The sequence below is a fragment of the Exophiala aquamarina genome (genome assembly GCF_000709125.1).
Source record: "Exophiala aquamarina CBS 119918 chromosome Unknown aczIA-supercont1.3, whole genome shotgun sequence".
In the NCBI taxonomy this organism is placed as follows: Eukaryota; Fungi; Ascomycota; class Eurotiomycetes; order Chaetothyriales; family Herpotrichiellaceae; genus Exophiala; species Exophiala aquamarina.
The window spans coordinates 3,923,682-3,948,797 of NW_013550585.1; the positions used below are offsets into that span (position 1 = coordinate 3,923,682).

A 25,116-nucleotide genomic window follows, 5' to 3' on the forward strand; every position below is an offset into this window, starting at 1 on the left:
CAAATGGGTTTTCACCTCCGCTTTCTGACAACGAGCACAGCAACAGCACTACCAACATCCATCCAATCCCTATCCTTTCCCTCCTCGACCTCGGCGAAAAGCTCTTTGATTTCTCTCATCACCTTGTCCAGCAAATCTTCGACTTGTCCGTTCTGTAACTGCTCCTTGTACGCTTCCCGCCACCTCTGGACCGGACTAGCTGTGCCCATGAGTTTCTTCATCGTGTCAAAGTCAGACCGACCGCCTCGCACGAACGACTCTCCTGGCGCAACGTAACCGTCCTTGTTGTACTCCAGCCTTGTAAAGTCCTTGGGGTCGAATACTTCCAGGACATCCTTCAGTTCTTGGTCATCTTTCACGCAATCCCATGGTAATTTTAGTCCGACATAAAGGTTCCTGCACAGGACGTTTCCTTCAGTAGAAAATGGCTCGAGCACTTCCAATTCGAAACGATCAAGAAGCTGTCTAACCTTGTCATAATTCGGTGTATTATTAGCATCAATGTAGAAGCCACCTGCACACCAGAGAATCACGCTCCCACCCGGTTTCAAGATCTTGGCCGCCTCCGCCCAGAATGGCGGCATGTTGAACCAATGTGCAGCAGTCGAGGCGGTGATAAGATCCACACATTCTTTCCCATGACTCTCGGGACTGAGCTGCGCCAAAGCCGGAAGAGAGCTCATTTCCTCCGCTTTCCCGACTTCGTATCTTACGGGCTCACCGCGAGCCGTTGAGATGGGGATACCGCGAGCAACCTCAACCATGCCTGGAGAAGGATCGACCCCCAGAGCGCTCTGAAAATGCGGGGCAAGGTCTCTTGTAGAATTGCCCGGGCCACAGCCGATGTCCAAGAGGAGGCCGTTCTCGCCACCGAAGGAAGTGTGTTGCGAGATGAGCGTCTGGATGAGGGAGTCAGACCAACCACTCCGGTACTGAGCATATCGTTTCGCAGCCGAGGTATCGTAGTTGCGGAATGTCGCTTCCTCCTGATGAGGCCTCTGGGCTGAAGTCATGTTGACGTGGTAGGGTCCTTTTCCACTTGATTTTGACTATTTTCACTGCCACAGATTAGACTGTCTCTCTGGCATGCAGTCAAAGACTTGCGGCAGGGAAGAATGCCCTGCTAGGCTCCCGTGTTATTGAGGTGAACCAAGAGTGGAGACGGATTCGTAATCTTATTATTTACCGAGATCCAGATGTGCTCGTATATACATAGTGCGAACCTACTTGCTGGAAAACTCGACAGCCCATGTAATAGATTAATTAACGAGGCTGCCGCATCTATATTCTATACTTGCAGCCAACCAGCAACACGGATCCAGGGATCAGGCACCTAATACCCATATCTAGACATCAGAGGCCCAGGGACTTGTCGTTGTCGTTCTCTCTAGGCGTCTCCTTCCCAGTTTGTTGAACAGCCCTTGGCCCTTGCAAGACCGGATGCTAAGCATTCGGCAAGTGCCATAGCCGACCCTAGAAAAAGCTTGGTATTGAAAGAGCGACTCCAAAATCCAACACCCAACCTCGCTCCTCATCATTTTCTAATCTAGTCATCTCGACAGAGACCAACCAAACCAGCACGACTTTAGTTCCAACAGGGTCTTAAGGTCTGTAGGCATCGGATAGCCTTCATCCCTGTTCTACTGAACGGTAAGCAGGATCCACCCCGCTTTCAGTAAGATCGGAGAAGAGACTCTATGTCTTAGTATCGATGCTTTAAGGGCAGATAGGTTTGGTGTATTACAAGTATATTCTATAAAAAGAAAAGACTTTTACTTACTAGCCTAGTCGAAGAGAAAGAGAAGAGCTGAAGCCTCTATCTCAATCAAGGCAAAATAAAAAGCCAGCAAAAAAAAAACCAAAAACCAATGCTTGCAAGCCGCCCTAGCCGTACTAGGATAAGGGTTGCAAGGAGGATAAACTGACAGGTCAGAAGTTCCCAGGGACGACTTGTTCGTTTTTTTCCGGATCAACTTATCGGACATCATACGGTTTACTCTCTCCGGTAAAAGCAAGGGCACTTTTGGTGCTTCTGGTGGAGGCGAGGTACGGGATTCGCCAAAAGCTCACGGGTGCCGCAACTTAATCGGGCTTATCCTATTATTCATCCAGCTCGGAGACTGACGTGAGTTGACTTGCCGACCAGAACTACAAACGATATGTCTGGCTTGATTGTTGGGGCGATTTCTGGGGGAGTGATTGATAAATCCAGCATTTGTCCTGGCGAGGCTGAGACTTTGGCACGCTCTCGTGTCCCGTGCAGCATGATTTCGGACGTGGAAAAATTGCCCCGGCGCTCCTAGTACCAGTGTCCATGAAGCATCTCGCTCATGCATGGCTTGACTCCGCGTATGGAAATACTACGGACTCGCTGTGGGCTGCAAAGAGTGGGAATTGAACCTGGGAACTTTTGTGCTCACCCGGAGGCAGAGAGGGCTATCAGACTGGCTGAAAAGCTCACTTAGCGGAGTGGTAAGAAGTGACAGTTCACGAACCCGCGATCTGGTGCCTGGGTCACGAGAGTGCGAGTCACTGCATCTCTGTATAATACGCCTACGGATTTCCTCAACCAGCCAACCAAACAATCAACAAGACCTTGCCATCGTCTAAATTTTCTATATGAAACCTGTGAGTTGCCGAGGATACAAAGAGAACAGCCAATTATCTGCTCATGAGGCCAATACCAGAAGGAAGGCACTCTTGGTAGTGTTTGGTTGTGGACGGAGGGACTGTAAACAGCATACTCTTCATGTGACATATCCCAGCGTGTCTGATGCTATCTCCTCACTTCCAGTGCCATCCATGCTATATACACAAGGAACAAGAATCAGAACAAGTAGAACTTCTGTCGGTCTGTATGTCTACGCGATTTGGCATTTGCTTTTACCCCTGACCTCTAGAAATGCATGCCAGTGCCAAAGCCATGTCCGAACCAAGCCCCGACCCATCGTCGTCCATCGATATGCAATAAAATCTCGACGCTTATCCCTCCCGCATGCCAAACGATTTTAATGTCGGTTATGATCCAAATGCCTCCGGCTTACACCAACAGCGCGCACAATGTAAGACCAATAAACCTCTTAATAGGCGTTCGGATGCGCGATCGCATTGCCATTGCCATTGCCATCGAAACTTCCCGCGGGAGAGTGCCCCCCGCGGCGTGAGCGCGTGGTAGACCTGTTTCTGGTAGACCTGGGATGTCTGCTGGCCGCCACCGCCGTGCTTGTCACTCGGGTATGGTGGTGTAGTGGGCATGGGCACAGCGGTCGCAGTGCCGAGGACAGGGATGTATTCTCCGATGGGCGAGACATACGGGTTGGCATTTCCCGTTGGCTGCTGCGCACCTGCAGTCTTGTCGATGAGATACACCTGCTGCTGTGCGCGGCCGTCTCCCTCTCCAAGACGGGTCCACTGCCTCCCGAGGCGCGGATGCGCAGGATCAACATGACGGAGAGCTGCGAAGACCTCTTTCGTCTGCGTGACGGGCACCGCGCCAGCGAGGTTCGTCCACGTGCCGCCCATGCCGGCCTCCTCGAACATCATGCGCTGGACCTGCATCTTCTCGTCCATGACCCACCGCACGCGACGGTAGCTACCTCCGTCCTGGCGGTGCCGGAACCACGCCACGCACAGCTCGAGCACCAGATACAGCAGGATCGCAGCGCTGCCGACCGTGAGGATGATCACGAGCCCCAGCACGGAGAACGAGATCGTGTCGCCCACCAACCCGACCTTCTGGCTGTAGCACATCGCGCGCGAGATGGGCGTGTCAAGTTTCCCCGGGTGTGCGCCTGCAGGGTACTCGGACTTGCGGAGGCTCGGGGCTGCGTATTCGACAGCGGAGCGCTGCAGGCGCGCCATGCTGACGCCGAGCCAGCTGGCGACTGCGGCCTGCCACTGGCTGTGCGGGATGTGCACCATTTGGTTGCGCTCCTGGATGGTTTCCGAGACGCGCAGCGCCTGCACCCCTCGCCCGCCGATACTGTGGTACATGCTGAGCGTGCGGGTGTTGAGGATGATGCGTGCTGCTACGCTTTCCTGCACGGCGTTGAAGTCCAGAGTGGTGGAGTTGAAGATGGCGGCGTACGCTTGTTGGTAGGCAGTCAGCCGGGTGCATCTGTCGAGGGATTCGCCGTTGCAGTATTGGTATTGGTCTTGGCAGGCCTTGGTGTTGACGTATTCGTCTGCGGAGCAATAGGAGAGGTTGACGCCGTTGAATGAGCCGAGATCGGCATAGTAGTTTGCGCTGAAGAAGGGGGTGTTGTCGGGGTAGGAGTATTTGATGGCGTTTGGGGCGAGGAAGATTAGGGTCAGGTCGGCCGAGGTTTGGACGAGTTGGGGATGGACTCCCAGAAAGCCGATTCGAGGGACGCTTCGGTTGCACTGTCAAGTGAGAAAGCTGTTAGCTTCCTGCGCATGGGATAAACAGGGGAGATGATGAGAAAACTTACACCGAGTCATAGCCAAATCCATCAATGTAGGCGTGCTGATTGTACATGTAGGTAACATTCTTGCCCAGACCCGTACTAGAGTATGTGCCATACTGATACTCTCGGATCCTGTCATCTTCGACACCCAAGCGATCAGTACCAGTCGACGTAACGACCGATCCGTATTCAGGGGTGACTTTCAGGGGTGAGCAAGTGGTGACCTTTCGGAAGCCGACGCGTGCAGAATCGGGGGTGTTCATACCCAGATCCATATGTGAGTCGATGATTTCAGAATCCAGTTGAAGCGCAAGGGGGGCAGAGCAGATGGAACCGGCGAAAGGGTAATCGACTTCCGAGGCAGTCCAAGCGATGGATCGCTTGGTGTACATGCTGCAGCGCAACTTGTTCAGAGCAGCGTCCTGACCATAACACTGTCTCGCATAGGTCGCCGCGAGGATCGTGTCATTGTGGGCCTTCGTCTGCATTGCGAGTTGGCGATCAAGGGCACTAGCCGACTGATCAATTGCCCAGGACCCACAGTCTTCGCTGGCAATGAGTCTCTGTGAGCCAGCAGCACGAGTGACAAGACCGGTAAGGACGCAGGCGACGCTGAAGGCGAGAAGGAAGACGAGCGAAAAGAGGGCAAGAGGAGTGCCCGCATCCACGCCTTAGGGCCGTTTCTTCTCCAGTGCCAGGCGATTCCACCAAAGGACTTGGCTGCTTCTGCAGGAGATCCTGTGTTCCGTAACATGAGCTGGTGCTGGTGATGTAGGCCGTCTTTGGCGTCTGGATTGGAGGAGTATTGGTGGATGAGGAAGCTGCATATCCTCTAGAGGCAGGACCCGACTATCGTGACGAAAAGAGCGAGAAACGCAGTGAGTACTGACGCATAGCGAGCCGATCGCGTAACAGTACTACCAAGGACTGCTCCGCGAGACCAGTCGACCCAAACACCAGTGTATATATCGGCTTCTGTGATGACAGACATAGCGAGAATGTGGGCTGGGAGAGGGAGCTTTCCGCATAAGAAGACTATGCAAAAAATGTACCACGAGGTGCTGCAGCTGTGGTGCCTGGAAACCTACCAGATAGACGATACGACAGATCGACAGCCATTTTATATGAGTTAGAAATCATAGCCCATCATGGCGGCGCTGGGTCTGTTGGTCCCCTTGAGACATGGAGAGAGCCAGGAACCCATCTCGCGCCAGAGCTGAATACGAGCCCTGAAGAGTCAGGACATCGGATTTCAGTCAGAATGGCATTGTTCATTCGAAAAGGAGATGCCAGTAAGATAGATGGTGCTTGGTACATCCAGTTCGAGACAATGTGACCAATCGCAACTTGCATGTCCCCTCCCCGTAAAGGACAGAGACCGAGCTGGTTTGTGAGCCATGTGGCATTCAGGGCTGTGTCAGGGTTACAACATCCGATCTGAGCTATCAGGGCCTTTGAAGGTCTCAAGACTCCAAAGGAGAAAGCTTGAGAAGTTGAATCAGGGAAACAAGCAGTCTGAGAGACCTCGAAATAGGGTCTGGGGATCAAGCTAAGAAACCCTAGAAGACGGGATGAGGTCCTAGGAGATGGGGCACACTCAAACAGCCCAAAGGACCAAAGGTCAGGTACAAGCGAAAAAGTATTACAGTATCTTGAAGGCGTCTCTCCAGCGAATCGCGACTGGCCGGGCTGGCAGTACGAGAGTGCCAAGACCGGCCTTACCTAATTTGGCAGTTCTATACCAGTGCCCAGGCAGACGACGTCTTTCAAGGGTTTCGAGTGGCTTGAACTCTGGCCCGACAGGACTGGTACAGTACATCAAAAGTCACTTTGCGCGCAGTGCTACCGTTGCTACCATACGACAACTCAAGAGTCAGTACAGGACTCTTTCCTCGAGTCTTGGGTGTGTCTCGTGGTATTGTGGCTTGCTGCTTAGAACCCGACCGTTGACATAGGGCGGAGAGGCCGACCCGATTTCAAACAGATTAAGGGTCCTAGGAGGGTAGGTAGGCAACGAAGTTCTTTTATATAAAAACACCTGCGCGACACGGCACCCGAGTACGCATATTATTGTTAATAATATTGACTAGTTCCAGGTCCGGGTTGTTGTAATGTTGCATTTTCTTTCTCAATTATGCTATCTCGCGTACTCGCGCCGTTGCCTACTTACAACGCAATGAGCGATCCGTCTGACTGACTACCTAGCTACCTAGCTACCTAGCATGGCAGCGAGGATAGGTGACGGTGGAGGGGGTGACGTCAAAAGGAAATTCGGGGTGGGATAGTTGGAAAATAAATCAATCAAACATCGCTTGTACGCTGGACACTGAACTTTCGCTGTTGAAAAAAGAACCCTCACGGGGGAACGCTGTTCGTCGAGGCTGCCTTCACCCTCATCTGATCCAAAAAAACACCGACAACAACTGACGCTGTGATATGAGTGCTATGTTCAGGCCGGCTGGTCAAGCTCTCTTCTTTCTTTCATGAGATCCTATGTCCTAATGAACTCTGCCTGCCACCTCCAACTGGAACTGGCAGTAATGACATTCTTTTCCCTTTGTTATTTGCCAAAACACTACTTGGCCTGGTGATCGTTCTTTTCGAAAGCGGACTCGAATTCGGCTCGGTGATCCGATCATCCTCGTTTTCGCTGGCTCGGTCCAGCTCGTCCGAACCCAGAGAGTCCTCTCTGTTTCGTGTCGCTTTTCTGTTATCCGCTCGAGGATTCGGCGCGGTATTTCTCAATGGCAAGGTTTGCGTCGAGTGATAACTCCGGCTGAGTGACGACGGAGGTCGAGTAACTCCGCTCATGGTGGGTTTTTGCTGACTATGTACCGCAAGAGACGAAGGCGATCTGATGGTTCCTGTAGGCGCACTCGAGTTGCGTCCTCGGTGATAAGGTACAGGATCCATCAAGCTACTCGTTCTCACAGGTGATGGATCGGCAACTCTCTCAGCAAATGACTTGAATTGCTGCCTTTCCCGTTCTGCAGGGGTGGGTAATAAAGCACTTGGTGAAGCTGAAGTCTCCCGACTGAGGGGGCTTCGTAGTGGTAATGCAGTACTTGACGATATCGACCGGGGTGTGTACCTCCGCATTGTCGATATGCTTGAAGGTGAAGTTGATGCTGATGACCGATAGGTTGGCGCCAGCGTTGAATCATGCGATTTGACCACCGCTGACCATCGTGGTTTGCTTGAAACAGGTGTTGGCCCCGGTCGAGGAGCAGGCGCTACTGGTGGGGTATACACGCCTTGACGATAGACCGACGGAGGACCCGGTAAAGGTGAAGCCGTTCGTCGCATGATCGAACTGCTAGCCTGGGACATCGGAGTCGTGGGCCGTCTACTCTGTGGGAGCATCGATGATCGTCGATTCGACGAGGTAAGAGGGGGTGGTCGACTAGAGGATGCAGCCCTCGGCTTACTGTATCCGTTGAGACCATATTTGGGAGTGACTTGCTCACTCCGTTGAGGGGGCAGATCTATCGAGGACGGCGGCGAACTTCCTGGCGTTCCCGGAAATGTGGTACTGGTGAATGAGCGATCGGCTGAGACGATGCTGGAGATTGACTCGCGTAATCTCGAGTTGTGTCGAGCGGTAAATGGTTCCAGTAAGGAGTCCATATCCTCCATCGTATCAGTCAAATCTCTCATTCTAGATGAGAGGTCTTTGTGTAAGCGTAGAATCTCGCCGTTCACCGTAAGCCGGTCTTTGAGGCCCTTTTGGATAATCGCAAGCACTCTGCCAATGGCAGGGACATAGTGCATCTTCTTTGCTTCGAAGCTCTCAATCCTTTTCGCTAGAGCAGCAGGATTTGTCGGTTGATATTCTTCGCCAATGGCCTCTTGAACCTTGACGATGCTCCTTTCCACGGACTCGCACATCTTTTGAGCTTGTCGACCAGCATTGCGAAATACTATCACCCAACGGTCTTCACTCAATTCCCGGCGTAAGTTGTCCGCTTCTTTCGACAGGTCCGTCCAATTTCTTTCTAGTCGCGCACATTTGTCATCAAGCTCTCGGCAGGCTGTTGGGAAGATTTTCTCGGCTCGTGATTGAAACATCGACAATCTCATCGGCAGGAAATCTAACGATGCTCTCAGTGGTTGCATGCGCGCGAAAAGAGCAAGCAAGTTCGAATCGTCGGCAGGGTTCTCGATGATGGGCGACCCCAGAGGTGAGGATTCAAAGGGTGGGAGACTGAAACGTGAGTTGGGCGTCGTCTTTTTCTGAGAGGGCTCGTCGATGTAGCTTTCCAATTCGTTCAAATCGAAGACTTGACTCGGGCCGGCTTGAGTTTGTGTCTGATAGGCTGCGTGTCTCTTTTCTTCCATCTCAAAGACTAACTGACTCAGGCTATCCATCTCTGCTCCGACGTCACCTAGTACTTTTGCCCACAGCTCTTCCCATTCCATGGCCAGCTCGACCTGTTCGTGCACTTTCTTCAAATCATGGCGGACATTTTCCCAGCCTTCCAGGGTGGACTCCATCTGTTCCACAACGGCCTGGAGCTCCTCGGTTTTGGCATCGCCAATATCCGGGCGGGATTGTAGCTCCTCGATGGAAATGACATAGACATTGATCAAAGTCTCGAATTTATTGATGGTGTTCTCCGTGTCATCCAAACCTAACCTACCGGCGGCGGCGGCCCATTCTACATCCTCGTCGGCATCAAGATTCTCCAAAACCTTCAGCGCCTTCTTGTTCCACTGTTGAATCTGCTCAGCGGCACTGGTTAGGGCCTTGACGGCCTTTCGGGCGGTGGGGAGACTTGTCACGGTGGCTGCGAGGGATTCGGCTTGGGGTAGGCTCATGGAAGTCAGACTGGCTAATTGACTGCTGAAGGAGGCTCTGGAGAAGGAGTAGACGGAGTTGCTTCTGGACAAGCTGTCCGGGAAAACAAAAGAGCCAGCATCGCTGCTGGGGCCGGAAGAGGCGGAGGAGGAGTGATGAGCTGGAGGGACATCGTTGGTTGGGGTGGGAACTAGAAGTTGATGTAGGTCGAATTCACTCTGCGTTTCCACCATCGAAGGACGGCGGGGAGCAGAGGTCATGCCAGACGGCATGCGCAGATCGGTCTGCTCGTGGTTATGAGATGATACGAAGGGCAGCTGGGCCAGCGCAGGCTGGGACTGCTGTTGGTGCAAGGTCGGTCATATGATTGAGTCCAGGTTGGGGTAACAACAACAATAACACTGGCTGAGTCGAGTCAGCGTGAGTGAGACAAGATGGCAAATGTGATGTGATGATGAAATGGTTTGACTGCGGGTGAGTCGAAAGTCGTATGAGGTTAGGAAAAAGCACAAAGAGATGTGGGTTGATTAGGCGCCGCAGATTCAGATACAGACAGGTTGGGGTCGAGGAACAGTGAGGTGAAGTTTGAAGTTGGCAGTTCAGTTACAGTTACAAGTTAAGGTACAGGTGCCGCTTACGGTTGTAGTCTTAGTTAGAACGGTGCCTAAGGTGGTTAGTAGCTAGGCGCTTAGGAGCAGGGTGCGGGTGCAGGCATCAGGCAGAGCCACGGGTACAGAGAGTGCGCAGTTGGCAGCGGGCACTGCGGATCCCGAGGCCCCAAAGCCCCCAATCATAATGGTGACCAGGCGGTCGATTAACGAGTAGCAAGCACGCCCAAGCGTGCCCCAACGGCGTGTCTCTAGGCTCGACTTAGCCCGCGGCGCAAATCTGTGGCTGGACGAAGAGGGAGAGGGAGCAGGCCCACTGCAATCCACCCCAGTCCGCTCACTCCCACTCAGTGCCACTCATGGACTCCATGGCCACTCATGGTCACCCATCGCTGCCCCCCAAACGCGTCCTGGGAAGTCAAAACTTGTACGTGTCCAGCCACTCACTGACGTCCAACTTGCAGCCTGACATAATTATCATCCACAAAAATAAACAAATCATCTCACTTGGACTAAACTAATCAATTAGTTGGTCCATCATAATGCTATGGTCCCCATGCCTGCCCAGTCGATCATTCCATTCGTATTCCACCAAAGCTGGACCCACCAGAATCTGCGGCAGATTCCAATACAGATCTTACGTGCCTACGCGTAAAATGTGCGGAATTTTTCCAAGATCTGAGCTTGACTTGAATTGAATTTGCACCTGAGAAAATCTTCCTTTTGGTTGCTTTCTTCTACCTTGTACCTCACTCATGGTCAATAACGATAATGCCAACGGACGGTGGCCACCATCATAATATGTTGTGGCACGCAAACGAGAGCTTGCTGGAGCAATTGTTATTGACCGACCATCTTAACTCCGGAGTCCACCAGTCCAGTTCCGTTTCCAGACCGTCTCTGTTGTGAAATCTGCAACTTACATTAGCCAGATTGCAGACGGACCTGCAACTCGGTACCCATGTCGAATCCGAACCCGAACCAGTTTAGACTCCTGTCATCAAGTCATCCTACTTGTGACTTGACACGCCAAACCTGAACGCCCAATCAGCCCCCCCACACCTTCGGTTGGAGCTGGAAGCCCGTACGGAGTACGACCAGTGCCTTGATCGACACACGTTTGCGGCTCAACAACTCCAGTCCCCGAAAAGGTTCGTTTCATTATCCATCTTTATCAACTGTACATTTACACGCGCGTGCTGTTTTGGGAGTTGCATTCCTCAGATAGTACTGATACAAGTCTTGGATGTGTGTATGGTCTCACTCAAATGACATCTTTTCGTTCCCAACCGGTGGATTTGAGGTGCTCGATCCCCTTGCTTGGATGGGGCTTTGAGTCATCCTTGTACTCGGACACAAACGGATTGGGGTCTTCGGCCTGGTTCAGGTTCGCAAAGGTGTGATGGATTTCTCGGTGCTTGGCTTCATCGGCTCGGATGTAGTACAAGAGATCCTTCATCGACCGATGGCCTTCAGGCATGTGCCAGTAGTTGATGGCGATTTCGGGTGCCTCGAGGTTCTCCCACCCAGGCAGTTTACCGGATTCGAGATCTTCAATGGCATAAGTATAGGTCTTGGTGGCTTCTTCTTCCAGGTAGCCGACAAAACGATGACACATCTTGGGCGCCACCAGGTAGGCGAAGAAGAAGCCGTTGGAGAAGACACCTTGGGCTCCGAGGATCATGAGCTTCATGAACCATCCTGGCTCGGCCATTTTCAGGAAGGTCAAAAGATGCATCCTCTCGTTGTAAGCGTCTTCGAGTAGTGTTTCGATCCTGCAGATGAGAGTCAGTTACGGACGAGTCACCACAGGTCCCGACCATGCCTTGGAAACTCACCATCCATTATCCCGCTTCATCCTGCGAAGACTCCGAAAGTGTCGGAGCATACCGCCCACCATACCTGGGACACCTGCGACGGTCTCGAGGAAGATAAAGCGGATCAACCACTTCCTCTCGCTCATTACATAGGGCTTGCTGGGATCGTGACGATAGCCGGTCGCTACGTCGGTCGCCCAGCGGAGAAACCGTATGGCGTTGTACGCCCACCAATCCGAAAAGCTACGGACCTCTCGGTGGGCAACCTCGACCTCTTTGAGTTGTTTCTCAGTAGCGTCGGGATGTGGCCATGATGGTGGACTGCAGTTGCATCACTGTTAGCATACCAGACGTGGGAGAGGCTAACACGGTTATACATGGTCAACGTACGTTAGCTTGATATGAGGAAGGTTCTTGGGCGGCGGGAAGAACTCGAGTTGGGCTTTGTGTGAGACGGAAAAGTTCCTTTGGGAGGCAACATTCAAGGGTCTGATTGCCGCACAAGAGACACGAAGACCTGCTGTTGTGGCGGTTGAGGTGTAGAGGCCCTTGGCGGCTGCTCGTGAGATATTCGCAGTGAATGCTGGAGCGAAAAGAGTCCTCGATGGATTCATGGTTTGAGATGTGTAGACGAAACAGTGATCCCGTTAGGAGGGTAAGAGCGTAAGACGGAGGGAAATGTCCTTTGGACTGTATGTATGTGGATTGCCCGAGCAGGACACCGTGCGAGGGGTCACGGCACATAATATAGGATTGCCACAGAAGCCAATCCGCATTGCGACAATTTTCAGTCACCAGTCATCAGGCGTCATCAACGAATGCCAGATGTCTCCGTGGAGACACAGCATAGAAGCGAGTGCTCAGTGCTCAATGCTCAATGCTCATAGCGTAGGGAGGAGTGGGATGGCTGAGTGGACGCCGTCCCGTTCGGCTGAGAGCCACGTTTGAGGCCAAGCACGGACGGGTTTCAATGGAATCATACCGAGCTCGTGCCTTAGCCAAAAGTATGCCTCCACGGGCCTGCGAATTGCATAGACCCGACCTTTGGCGAAGTTTCCCGCCCTCGTATTCGAACCGGGCTTTACAGGACAAGAGTACGGAGTACTCGTACGCCTTGACGGAGACCTGGTGGGTGCCTGGGGCCTGGCTACGGAGATCTGGGTGGCTCTGGGCCTCTCGGCCTCTGGGAGGTCGCTTCGACTAAGGCCCATTCTTGCTTCTCGTGCCCCCCCCGGCAGACGTGCAGCTGAAGCTACTCGTATCTAATGAAGAACTACCAAACCAGGTGCTCGTAGCTCCGCAGGCCAGTCGCTTCCAGGCCTTGCATTTACGATTACTGAGCATGAGTGCCCTTGATAGGTGCTGACTCACCAGCGAGGCCCAAAACACGAGGGAGTCGTCCCTTAGTGGCCCTGCGATGTCTTTCACATCATGCACTCCTGATGACTAACACAACTTCAAGCTTATGTGGAGACTACGAGTATGTATTGCGTTTTACAGGGTGCTTTTGATTGCAGCCAGGATCGGGCCACGTTACCGGGCCCTGTACTGAGTATCGCTGCCATTGTGAAAGATTGCATTGCTGAGTAACAACTTACAAGACATGTTTGGCCCTCCCAAATTTGATCTGGTTGTGACCTGTCGAAGAATGGCATGTGGGATAACGGCGAGCAGGCTATGGAGACACAGCCATCATCGGCGACTATGCACATCCACCTCTCCAATCTTGGATAACACACTGCTGGCTCCCGGGGTTCCACAGGTGGCTCTATCCAGGGTAGCTACCGGAACTTGGAACTGGGAAAGTCACGAGGAGCTTGCCCGCTCGAGTAATTCTGCGCGAGAGCCTTGAGCGATATCTCGGGACATATCGGGGAAACAAATGGCTACCCAAGGCTGAGTACGAACAATCGTCATGGATTTTGCAATGTGCTCCTGTCGAAGATTATTTGATCGGTCAAAATTTCAAAATTTCACGCTCATGGCCATTATTTCGCAAACTTGCCCCCCGTCTTCTTCCGAGGCCCAATCACGTGCACACTCGCCATGGAATTCCTTTCTAGTCGAAGTCATCCTGGCCTCCTCTCCCTCTTCCATCCAGCCAATCCCTCGCCTTTCTCAAACTGAATCCTCTTCGTGGTTTGGGTTCTTTGTAGGCTTCAATCCCAGTATAACCAAGAGATCGTTGGCCTGCGCCGGTGTCACCGCCAGGACTACCTAACCCGTACGGTTTGCCAATAATCCCGTTCCCTCTCAGGGGTGGCGCATGTGGCTCAGGATCTGACGATGAAATTCCCAAGATCCTTTCTTGTTTGCTGAGACGACGCTGAGGAACATTTCCACTGGTTCCCACAGGAGCCGGTCCCGCCAATGTTTCTGCCGGAATGGCAGCAGCTTGACCACGAGGCCAGTGAGGTTTTTGAAAAATTCCACTCCCCGTGTCGTCGGTGTTCCACTCGGTGGCGTCTTGCCTCCCGGTGGATACAACATGACCAGACCTAGAGCCTGTAGTTGTAGATGATGCTGCTCGTGCAGGAACGCTGGAATGGTCATTCTTGACTTGTGAGACCTGCTGATTCTGGTGTGATGGTTGCTTGGAACTAGACGTGATTGTGAGTGATCGCCGGACGCTAGGATGCGGTGCAGGTGCAAGGCTGTGCGAATGTGGAGGGCGTGTTTCTGTGTCGTAGAGAAAGTCGTGACTTGGAGGGCCTGCCATATTATGTGGCAGATAATACTTCTGTTGACTCGCACTATTGCCACCAGTAGGTTGTGGAGGCGATTGTACTTGCCCCGGCGTCTGTGCTGGCAACTCATCCTCATGCTCCGAATCTGTCTCACTCAAATACTCTGCCTGGTTTCGTCGTCTGCTGCCAAATAGGCTGAATCTTCGTCGTGGCAAACGCGTCCTTTCCACGTCGTCATCCTCGCTAACGCTTTCTTCTTCACTGTAGTCTTGGCCCCAGTTGCCCTCTCCTTGCTTCCGTGCCGCTCCATGGCTTCTGCCAGGCCCAAAGCCGATCCTATTGAGGAACGTTGGCCTTCTCTGTACCCCTTCAACCTCATCAAGCTTTTCGCGATCTGAACTGCCATCGTACCAAAGCGCGGGGATCAAGAGGCGGTAAGGCATAGTTATACCTGAAGGGTCTTTCTGGTTGATCTCCACGTTGAGCACAACGTCGAGCCCCCCTTCGAGGTTGACACTATCGTTCACATCAATTTCGTTGCCGTCAGCATCAATCGCAGGAATGTTGCCCTTTCTGGCGGCCTTTTCTGATAGATTCGTGGGACGACGCCGAAACATACCAGGACGGACTGGGAACCCAGAGGAATTATGGTCGAACGAGGACGCTCGCTTCCCTGGAATGGCTTGGAAGTCAGCCGAGGACTGCCGTGATCCAGAAGCGTTGCTACCCGGACGAAAAGAACGCGCTTGGGGCTGTGTGGTACCATCATAGGATATCGAGTGATCCTGCTCATACATTGTGTCACGGTACGACGTTGGAGGAGCTTTACGGGAACTCAGCTTTCGGAACAAAGCTCTAGGGTTAACATGTTCTTTCGAGAATGAGAAGCGACGAGGACGAGTCTCTTGATCAGGTGACTCCTCGGGCTCTTCTTCATCCTCTGAAACTTCTGGACTTTCTGGGGGTGATGGCGGAGGGGTTAAACCTGGGACATATTCCCGGATCGAGCACCAATTCCTCCTAGGCAACATGTGTTTGTTATTGCGCTTTTTGCTGTCAACGTCGTGTGTGAACATCGGGATCATATTTTCGTCGGTATATTTATCGAGATGATGAGTTTTGTTCCGCTTGTTGAGTATGTCTGCCAACATATCCGATGGTGGAGTATTCACAATTGCCGAAGAGATCACATTCGGCATGTACCTATGGTCTCGATCTTTGGGAATCTTGAGCTTCGGGTTTGAGTGGAATTGCCCTATCGCCGCGAGATGAACATCACCACTCAAGATTGTAATTCTGCAAGATTTCTCTGCCGCAAGATCTTGCAGGTCTTTGACCAGATCATTTCGTTCGTGCTTGTGGTTCGTTGCAGTCCAATGGTCATCCAGGTCGTCCAAGATTTCGACGCCGCCGTCGAACTTATTCAAAAACCCTCCTTTGATAATGCCCACCCTTCCCAGGGCTTTCACAGGGTCCATGAATCGACTGGTGAGCACGTTCTCTAGCCACACGAGGCGAGGATAAGCGATAGGGACGCCTAGTAGAACAATGAGGTGTTTCGTCTCGCCCTCCACTAATTCTTTGCGACATCTGTCAAGTATAATCTCAATTGTGTCAACACTGAGTACTTCATTCCGCATCCGTTCAGTTCGACAGTCAAGACCTAAGAATGCAACATGCTTTCCCATCTGCATGAAGACACTTCTGCTGAGCTGTTTGATATAAGGACCAGGTTCGCGCCCAAGTAACCAACTGGGTTCATGCGCCGTGGTCTCTTCCGGGACGCTTTGATGTTGGAAGAGCATGTAATACTTGAATGCAACATTTCCAAGTCCCGAGAAAACGGGTGTCTCCATGAAGTGGTTGGGGTATGAACCAAACCCATCAATAATATCATGGTCATCCCAAATGTTCACCATGGGGATTTGGCTGGCAGCCATTCCAAATAAACCTTGCGAAAACCATGAAGCATACCGATTCAGATAAAATGTTTCAAGTTCTTCCTTCATTTCACTGGTGAAAAGCGCGTGATGTTTGTGGCCTGGATTCCGCATTCGTGTCCATTCTCCAAAATGTTGGGTCTCGAGCATTACCCGGTCGTTGTAGATTTGATCCCCACCTCCTATCATGACATGGAATGGTCGAGTTTGATGCGTATTTAGAACATCTCTCCATAATGGATCTGGACCACTGAAATTATCGGGATTGACAGAGAGACTGAAACCGTTGCAGCTGTGGAACATGATGTTCATCGTCTCACCTCGCGCTGGAACCCAGAAACCAATCGCAGGTCCACGATTGATTCGGTATGCAATGTGTTGCTGTTGATCTTGGAGCTCCACCTCGATATTAAACCTCCAGAATGTGACATCGCGATCTGGATCTCCAAACAACCTCGCACCACGCACTTCCTGGTATCTTCCGAGCCGCTCTCCATCCTTGTCGAAAATCCGCTTGTTGTTGGCCATCGATGCCGTGTCATGAGATCCACCAAGATCCAACGGGCTAGGAGAGCTTTCGAAAAGGCCATCATCATCCTCAATCTGCGACAGGTCCTTTCCCTCCTCCAAATGATCGACCGGACGGACATATAGAGCTCGGCCAGTTCTGGAGAGTTTTGTTAGGCCAGCAATAGGGTCGACGTATTCCGGATTGAGATCATTTTCTGCAACTTTGTCCGGCGGAGGTGGGAGCAATCTTTGCGGTCGTGCGAACAGGCGTAGAGTGGGGGGAGTATCATATGAAGAATGAGAATCCTGAGTCACAATCATAACACTGCCGCGCCAGGATTCCCGTGCAAGTTCGCCATTTTCCGCTTTCGATTTTTTCATACCCGTATAGCGCAACAATGGTCCACACCGAAGAAAAAGTTTGGGCTTGAATTGGGCAGTCTTGTCGTCAATAGGACCATCCAAATGGGCTGTTTCGAATGCTCTATTAGACCTACTGCCTCTGCGAGTGGAAGTTGTTGGCCCCTGTTCCCACCAAGGTTTAGTCTTGTCCGCGGAAGGAATGTCGTCGCTCAAGAAGTCGCTGCTCGTCAGCTTTGCGGTACCTGCCTCCTTCCATTCATCGACTGGGCGACGAGTCATGGGCTCCTTGAAAGAGACACTTGATTTGCGTTGTCTTTGTCGAGTCACATCGGCTACCTTTGCTGGTGGGGATTGCGGGCTGCTCGGATGTGGTGAAGACTGCAATCCGAGGCCGACTGGAGTATGAGGACGAGGACGGCTGGTCAACGGTTCGATTTTGGAATGGTCTGGAGCAGGAAAAGGATTCTCGACTGCGGTGCCTGCGATGGCTGATGATTCAGTCGGTACCGGAATCCTGCTAGGTATCCTGCTCGGTTGGGCTTTGGCTGCTTCAACGGATGCTGGTACGTTTTTCTGAAGCTTGCGTGAACCGCTCCTTGCAACGGGAGGCGATACTCCCGTCAACTTCTCTAACGCTGCTTTGTGAGACGCATTTCTCTCGCGATCTGCTAGTCCACCGCTTGCAGGTAGGCGAACATTTGTGGGCTCAGCTCTTCGCTTAGAAAGAGTCCGGCGGCTAGGAACCGCGTCTGATGGGGAACCTTCTGCATTTGGCGGAAAAGTTGCTTGCTGCTGAGACATGTTTGAATTTTCCAGCCTTGCAGCAGCTTCGTCAAAAACCTCTTTGGAAGATCTCGCCGGTGGATCTTCTGGCGAATCTCCCCGTCTATACTTATGGCTAGCTCCTCGGGAGTTAGCAGCTTGATCGTGCAGGGATGCTGAGATAGTATATTCGAACCCTGGGTGCTTTTCACCAGAAAGACTTCGGATATCCGGGCGATGACTGTCGACGGTAGTACTATGTTGTAGACGTTGTCGCTGTGTTGTGCTTAGATTACGGACCAGTACAGCATCTTGAACAGACTGTACCTCATGTTCAAGACCACGTTCGCGCTTCGCGCTGGAACGTCTTGCCGTGACTTTCGCTTTTGTACTCCCCGTGACTGGCGATGGTTTATCATTAGGGGATTCGGCAGGACCACATCCCAACTTGGCGTCCCGTTCTCGCAACAGCATTTCTGCTTCCTGAACCCTGGCCCTCTTCTCTTCTTTGCTTATGTCGTTTAAAGTGACTTCTAGCTTCTGCAGAGGCGACCGATCCGGGGCCCAATCTCGTCTTTGGGCCTCATCACGGAAAGCACTCGATCGACTGACAGCTGAAATTGGCTCCTCGTTATTCCGGGGCGTGTCGGAAATGCGCCTAGGCTTGTGGACTGGTTTTTGATGGTCGGTCGGTGGTTGTCTTGCTGACTGAATCTCCCTTCGTGGCGCAGCAACAGCTGGAGTGCCGTTCAGGTTGGAAGTGTTAAGGCGGAGACCTTCTGTCGGGGCAGGCTTTCTGGGAAGTTTCGCAAGAAGGTCTCTCTGGTTGCCTTCTAAGGCGACTTGCGGCTTGATATCCTTGTCTCGGGGTTGGTACAACTCTTCATCAGCAAATGCTTCTTTCGCAAAAGGGCGACCTCTCGCTCGTTGGGAAAAGGATCTGTGGATATTGGGCTCAGCAGGGCCTAAGCCACGATATGAGATTGGGGGCCCACGAGGAACCTCGGGCGCAGCTGGGGGAAGAGCAGAAAAGTTGACGTTCTCCGATGCTGAACGGCGATGCTGGCTATTGCTGGTGCGACGATCTGACCCGTGGCTCTTGGACGGAGCCTTGGATTGTGTGAGTAATTCATCGAGGGTGGGGTCGTGGTACATCCCGACAGGATTCATCGTGGTAGCCATGGTCTGGCAATTGCGCGAGGTATACTTCAAGCTGAAGTCGCCCAGGGCAGCAGCTCAGAGCACAGGGCGCTGGGGGAGATATAAGAGTCAAACTCAGTAGTGGCTAGGAGTGGTACGAGTGAGGCAGAAGTGAAAGGTAGCACAATCAGGTTGGAATGGCAATTGAGATGAACGAGCGGCTATCTGGAAAAGGCATTATTATGTATGTACAAGAAAGAAAGCAGCCATGCTCAGTAAATTGATAAGTGAGCAAAGGAAGCGCAAGAGACAAGGCAGAGCAGAAGAAAAAGGTGGACGCGGAAGATAGACCCATGTTCAGAGTGGCTGGTAGATGCTTGAGAATGGATGCGAGGTGTGGTTTGTTCGATGACCACGTTGAACAGGAAAATCGGCAACTTGCCCATAAGGCAGGTTACTGGCGCGCTTTAACTGGGCGTGAGGCCTATCATTGGCACCACCCAGCGGACTGGAGCTGCGGCCCGCAGCCTGCGAGGCACTAGCAAGCCGCTTGTCCCCAGGTCATGGTTAGGCTCCTTATGCTGCAAGCTTTAACGAAGTATCCGTATAACCACCTGGCACAGGACGTACGAGTACATACGTACATAATGGTTCACCGACCACGCTCACTGCTCTACTCCACCGTATCATTCTTCTCCTCTCAATCAGGTGAACCACTCCACAGTAATCACCACTGGCACGTGTATCCACGTGATCTAGGTACCATTCTCCCCCCTAACTAAACCAAGATGTCCACCGTGCCGTTTTAAGACCTTCAATTGGGAGTCTGGACTTGGGACCGCATACTACTCGTACTCCGTACTACTTCAGACTCTGAGGCTGACCATATGAGACAAGATTCCACCCATACCAACATCGACATTTTCCTCAACAGTCGCCTCTTCTCCCAATATTCCTCCTAAAACCCTGCACACCTGTTCCCTCCCGGAACAACTTGGGTATTGTCGGTCTATCTCACGTTCTTTGTTTAACCTTTCTTAGCAGCGTTCCAGATTTTCAACTTTGCCTGCGCCCCAAGTCCGGACTTGCCTGCGCAAGCCTGTTCTTGTTCTGTTCCGTTCATCAGCCTCACCAGACCAAGCCATCGAGCCACTCCTTTGGATTTACATTGACTCCTCTTCTTTATTTCCCGCTGCTATTTTGCTACGTATCACCGTTCACCGCCTGGCTCTGCCGACGCCTTCAAACACGGAGAAACAAGTCTCTGAAAAGCAAGCCACTTCCCCCTGGTTATCTTTCCCGTGAACAGTACAAGGAATGAAGAGTTTCCTCCAACTGTGACGATCCCATAGTTGCTACCATGCGCCTGTCGTCATGGGTCTGCACATTGTTGTTTGCTGGAAGCGTTCATGGTGGTCAGCGCCACTATGAAGAAAACGACTATTTCGCCATCCATCTCAGGTCCTCTGCCGATCCCTGGGACGTCGCCCATCGCCTAGGAATAAAGTATGAAGGCCAGATTGGAGAACTCCTCCATCACCACACTTTCTCCTGTCCTAAGGGCTCATGCCGTGACCTGGATGACTCCCTACAAGAATTAAAGAGACGGAAAGCTCGCAGGCGGCGTTCTTTGGACAATGAGGCGCCTTCCTACAAGCGACTGATATCCCTCGACTTGGACGATGTTCTTTGGTCAGAGAAACAGCAAAGGAGACATCGACATGTGAAAAGAATCCCACCACCCCTTCACTCCACGGCGCGTTCCTCTCAGAATTCGGGTGACTCAAAGGTGACCGAGGAACTCGACGAAGTCCACAAGGAGGCAGCAGAACGTTTAGACAACATTGCCAAAACGCTCGATATACAAGATCCAATTTTCAAGGAACAATGGCATCTCTTCAATCCTACACAACTTGGGCATGATATGAATGTTACCGGGGTCTGGCTACAAGGCATCACAGGCAATGGCACTATCTCCGCCGTTATCGATGACGGGCTTGACATGTACAGCAATGATCTTAAGGACAACTACTTCGCTGAAGGCTCGTATGATTTCAATGAAAACTCTCCCGAGCCAAAGCCGTTGCTATTTGATGACAAGCACGGCACTCGCTGCGCTGGCGAAATTGCTGCCGTGAAAAACAACGTATGCGGCGTGGGTATGGCTTATGATAGCAGGATTGCGGGTATTCGCATTTTATCTAAGCCGATTAGTGATGAAGACGAGGCATCCGCCATCAATTATCATTATCAGGAGAATCAAATCTATTCTTGCTCGTGGGGTCCCCCGGATGATGGTGCCACTATGGAGGCTCCTGGGATCCTTATCCAACGAGCCATGGTCAACGGTGTCCAAAGCGGTCGAGGTGGCCTGGGATCAGTTTTTGTCTTTGCAGCTGGTAATGGTGCTTCTGCCGAGGACAACTGCAATTTTGACGGCTACACCAATAGCATATACAGCATCACAGTTGGTGGAATCGACCGGGCCGGCAACCACCCTTATTACTCGGAACCCTGCTCTGCCCAGTTGGTCGTAACATACAGCTCTGGCGCCAAGGATGCCATTCACACCACTGATGTTGGCACAGATAAATGTTATAATGGTCATGGTGGCACCTCTGCTGCAGGACCACTGGTCGTTGGAACTGTCGCCCTTGCTCTCAGCGTGCGACCAGATTTAAGCTGGCGAGATCTCCAATATCTATGTATCGACACGGCCGTTCCGATACATCTTGACGATGATGATTGGCAGGACACAGCCATAGGGAAGAAGTTCAGCCACACGTTTGGATATGGTAAGGTTGATGCATATCGCTTTGTGGAGGCTGCAAAACAATTCGAAACAGTCAAACCCCAAGCATGGTTTCATTCGCCATGGCTCTCTGTGCAACATGCCATTCCACAAGGTGACCAAGGTCTCGTAGCCAGCTATGAAGTCACAGCGGACATGCTGCAGCAAGCAAACATAGAACGACTTGAGCATGTCACCGTTACTATGAATGTCCAGCACGGCAGGAGAGGAGATCTGAGCGCTGATCTCATCAGCCCTAGCGGAGTTGTCAGTCATATCGCAACCGCTCGGCGCCCGGACAGTTCTAAGGATGGTTATGATGATTGGACGTTCATGTCTGTTGCACACTGGTAAGCCTTCACTCTTCAGCCAACAAGATCAGCCTTTCGACGACTAATATCTGTCCAGGGGCGAAAGCGGTTTTGGAACGTGGACCGTGATTGTGAAAGACACCAAAGAAAATGAATTCAATGGAACATTTATTGACTGGCGACTGAACCTCTGGGGTGAATCAATTGACGCCAAGATTCAAGGGCTGCACCCTCTTCCTGATGAGCATGACGATGATCATGAAACGGCGACAGCAGTAGTGAGCACGACCAGCTTTGAGGCAGGAACCCACCCCACGACACTTCCTGCAACCCCCTCCGACCACATTGATCGCCCGACCAAACCTAAACCAGGGGCAGACACAACAGAGACGGTGACCACTACCAATACCATTGCCATACCGGTGGCAACCGAGACTTTGGTCTCTGGACCAAGCACTGCCGCAGACTCTGCCGCAGAGGCAACTCATACATATTCTGACAGCTTTCTTCCGGCCTTCTTTCCAACCTTTGGGGTTTCTAAGCGAACACAGATATGGATATATGGTTCCCTAGGTCTCATCATCGTTTTCTGTGCTGGGTTAGGAGCATATTTCATCGTTCAACGTAGAAAACGACTGAGGAACAACCCTCGGGATGCATATGAATTTGAGATGGTGGGAGATGTTGACGAAGATGAACAACAGGGATTGAGATCCAGAAGCGGCCGCGGTGGCCGAGCGCGACGAGGAGGCGAACTCTATGATGCTTTTGCAGGGGAAAGTGATGATGATCTTTATAGTGAGGATGAAGCATACCAGGATACACCGACCGAAGACACTGGGTCAGGGTCAGGATCAGAAGGAAGGGAAAAGGCATAAAACACATTCGGCGTTTGGCATTTATCGTTACGAGACTTCAGGGTTGGGTCCTGAAGTGGTTGACATTCTGGACAGTGCCTGTAGCAGGACAGAGAGTCTTGAAGGGCAGTTAGACATCGTTCACTCGAGTAACTTCATGATCTTATAATAATCCTTGACTTGTTGTTCCAGCTGGCTGTCGAACGATAATATTGGAAACTGGCTGTGCAAAGGAGGCAATAGGAGGCAAGGAGCAAGGGGGAGGTTGCAGACGTCATAAAAGATGGGCGGCGTTGGGGGCACCGGTTTGCAGGTGTTTGCAGGTCAGACGCTCCCTCAGGGAGCTTAAGCAGCCTAGGGAGCGCCTAGAGGACCATAATTATTAGCCTGGCACGCCCAGTACCTCAGCACCCACCCACCGCACAATACCGAACACCGTCACCAGCAACCCCCGGCAGCATTGACACCAGCCGTTCTATCATTGATAGCCACGGGCCTGACATTTGCATCGACCGCAACTGCAGCATCATGAGCAGTAGAACATCTAACATATCATGGTGGCCGGCTCCAGGTCGTCATTGAGGCGTCCTACCCTAAGGTCCAGCGAGGAGACGCCGCCTCTACTTTCACAGTCTCGTGATTCAGGCAACGCTGTTCGATCAAAACGCGTTCGAGCATCGACGGTCATAGGCCAGGAGCAAAACCTCAAGAGACGTCGTCTTTCAGAGAACAACAACGAAATCCCCCATCTTCGGATTCCACTGAGATCACGAGGCGGTCCCAAACTTATCTCGCCTGCGGTTCCTCCTACCGGCATTTCAACGACCGATGTATCTACAAACCCTTCCATTGGTGCCACTGCACTCGAATCCCCCAGCGGAAAACCTCAATATGAACAGATCAAGATCATTGAAGCAAGAGCCAAGGCATCAATTCGCGGCGGATCACTTGCACCGTCTCATGATGATCGTCGTAAACTACGATCTGAAGATGGTGGCTCCAGAGCCAAAACAGAACTTGCTCAGTATTTCCCCGATTTTGAAGAGATGCTCAGTCTGAAGCCTGTAGACCCAGGTAATATGATATGATATCCTTGAAACCAGTTCATGTCACTAACGTCTTGAAGAAGCATTGACTGTCAAGACTAGGGTCATTCTTGTCGACGATACTCCGGACTTTGAACCGAACCCTCCTAAACCGGATCCTTTTGGAGCTCGAAAGCCACTGCACCGAACAGAAATTATACAACTATCCCAGCGCGGTACCTCTAGCGGTATCTCCGCCGTGGATCCTCTCGACGGGGATGTCTACATTAGAATCCACTCTAAAGCAGAGAGACACGAGAAACAGATGAAAAATGGTGATCGAGAGCGAGCACAGCATGAGAAATACCAACTCGAAAAACTCTTGGACGACCTTCGTGGCCCGGACTGGCTGAAGACGTTAGGGATCACAGGCATAACAGACACCGAGAAGAAGCGATACGAGCCTAAACGACTACTTTTTATCCGTGAGACGCAAGCATTGATTAACAAGTTCAAACGATGGAAGGAGGAAGAGAAGAGAAGGAAATGGGAGAAAGAGCAAGCTCTTCTTGAGGAAGAAATGGAGCAAGAGAGTGCTGAGAGTGAGAGTGAGAGTGAGCGAGGGAGTGTGAGCTCGAGCAATGAGGGAAGCATCCAAACCATGTCTTCGCAAGCACCTAACTCGAGCGAACTAGATGCCCTTGCCTCACAACAACTCATTGAGGAGGCGAATATCGCCATCAAGAGGAAGAGGCCAGCAGTGTCACGGCCGGTCGACCCTCCGCCGCCACCACCACCACCACCACCACTACCACCACAACCTCTTCCGCGCAGACCATTTGTTTCATTCTTTGAAAAGCGTCATTTGAGAGACGCGGCTGTTGCAGGTCGTCAACGTGGAAGAGGCATCCTGGCTTTTGGCCTTCCAGTTCCGGAACTGTTCGAGCATGATTTTGTATTGCCCGATGATGTTCTCACCGAGGAGGCTATCAAACAAAGCCAACGTTCAGGGAGGCGAAAGAGAAGAGCGGTGGACCCTTAAGACGCTTTACCCCGGTTGGGAGTGGGTGTTTTGTTATT

The 25,116-nt window shown here is 51.9% G+C and overlaps 7 protein-coding genes across 7 annotated transcripts; 2 read left to right on the forward strand and 5 right to left on the reverse strand.

Moving 5' to 3' along the window:
* Window positions 1-11: 11 nt before the first annotated feature.
* Window positions 12-1,013, reverse strand: A1O9_04977 (uncharacterized protein; the record flags this gene model as incomplete). Its single annotated transcript, XM_013407263.1, has 1 exon — window positions 12-1,013. The coding sequence occupies one exon, from the start codon at window positions 1,011-1,013 to the stop codon at window positions 12-14; it is 1,002 nt and encodes a 333-aa protein (XP_013262717.1).
* A 2,005-nt stretch (window positions 1,014-3,018) lies between these two features.
* On the reverse strand, window positions 3,019-4,915 carry A1O9_04978 (uncharacterized protein; the record flags this gene model as incomplete). Its single annotated transcript, XM_013407264.1, has 2 exons — window positions 3,019-4,383; window positions 4,454-4,915. The coding sequence occupies 2 exons, from the start codon at window positions 4,913-4,915 to the stop codon at window positions 3,019-3,021; spliced, it is 1,827 nt and encodes a 608-aa protein (XP_013262718.1).
* A 1,993-nt stretch (window positions 4,916-6,908) lies between these two features.
* A1O9_04979 (uncharacterized protein) lies at window positions 6,909-9,458 on the reverse strand (the record flags this gene model as incomplete). The annotated part of the gene is made up of 1 exon (XM_013407265.1): window positions 6,909-9,458. The coding sequence occupies one exon, from the start codon at window positions 9,456-9,458 to the stop codon at window positions 6,909-6,911; it is 2,550 nt and encodes an 849-aa protein (XP_013262719.1).
* Window positions 9,459-11,097: 1,639 nt separating this feature from the next.
* A1O9_04980 (oxidoreductase) lies at window positions 11,098-12,264 on the reverse strand (the record flags this gene model as incomplete). Its single annotated transcript, XM_013407266.1, has 3 exons — window positions 11,098-11,608; window positions 11,672-11,971; window positions 12,041-12,264. The coding sequence occupies 3 exons, from the start codon at window positions 12,262-12,264 to the stop codon at window positions 11,098-11,100; spliced, it is 1,035 nt and encodes a 344-aa protein (XP_013262720.1).
* A 1,445-nt stretch (window positions 12,265-13,709) lies between these two features.
* Window positions 13,710-19,094, reverse strand: A1O9_04981 (uncharacterized protein; the record flags this gene model as incomplete). The annotated part of the gene is made up of 2 exons (XM_013407267.1): window positions 13,710-14,190; window positions 14,257-19,094. 2 exons carry the CDS (start codon window positions 19,092-19,094, stop codon window positions 13,710-13,712), a joined length of 5,319 nt encoding a protein of 1,772 aa, XP_013262721.1.
* A 1,318-nt stretch (window positions 19,095-20,412) lies between these two features.
* Window positions 20,413-23,032, forward strand: A1O9_04982 (kexin; the record flags this gene model as incomplete). Its single annotated transcript, XM_013407268.1, has 2 exons — window positions 20,413-22,193; window positions 22,252-23,032. The coding sequence occupies 2 exons, from the start codon at window positions 20,413-20,415 to the stop codon at window positions 23,030-23,032; spliced, it is 2,562 nt and encodes an 853-aa protein (XP_013262722.1).
* A 533-nt stretch (window positions 23,033-23,565) lies between these two features.
* On the forward strand, window positions 23,566-25,078 carry A1O9_04983 (uncharacterized protein; the record flags this gene model as incomplete). The annotated part of the gene is made up of 2 exons (XM_013407269.1): window positions 23,566-24,085; window positions 24,138-25,078. 2 exons carry the CDS (start codon window positions 23,566-23,568, stop codon window positions 25,076-25,078), a joined length of 1,461 nt encoding a protein of 486 aa, XP_013262723.1.
* Window positions 25,079-25,116: the final 38 nt, after the last annotated feature.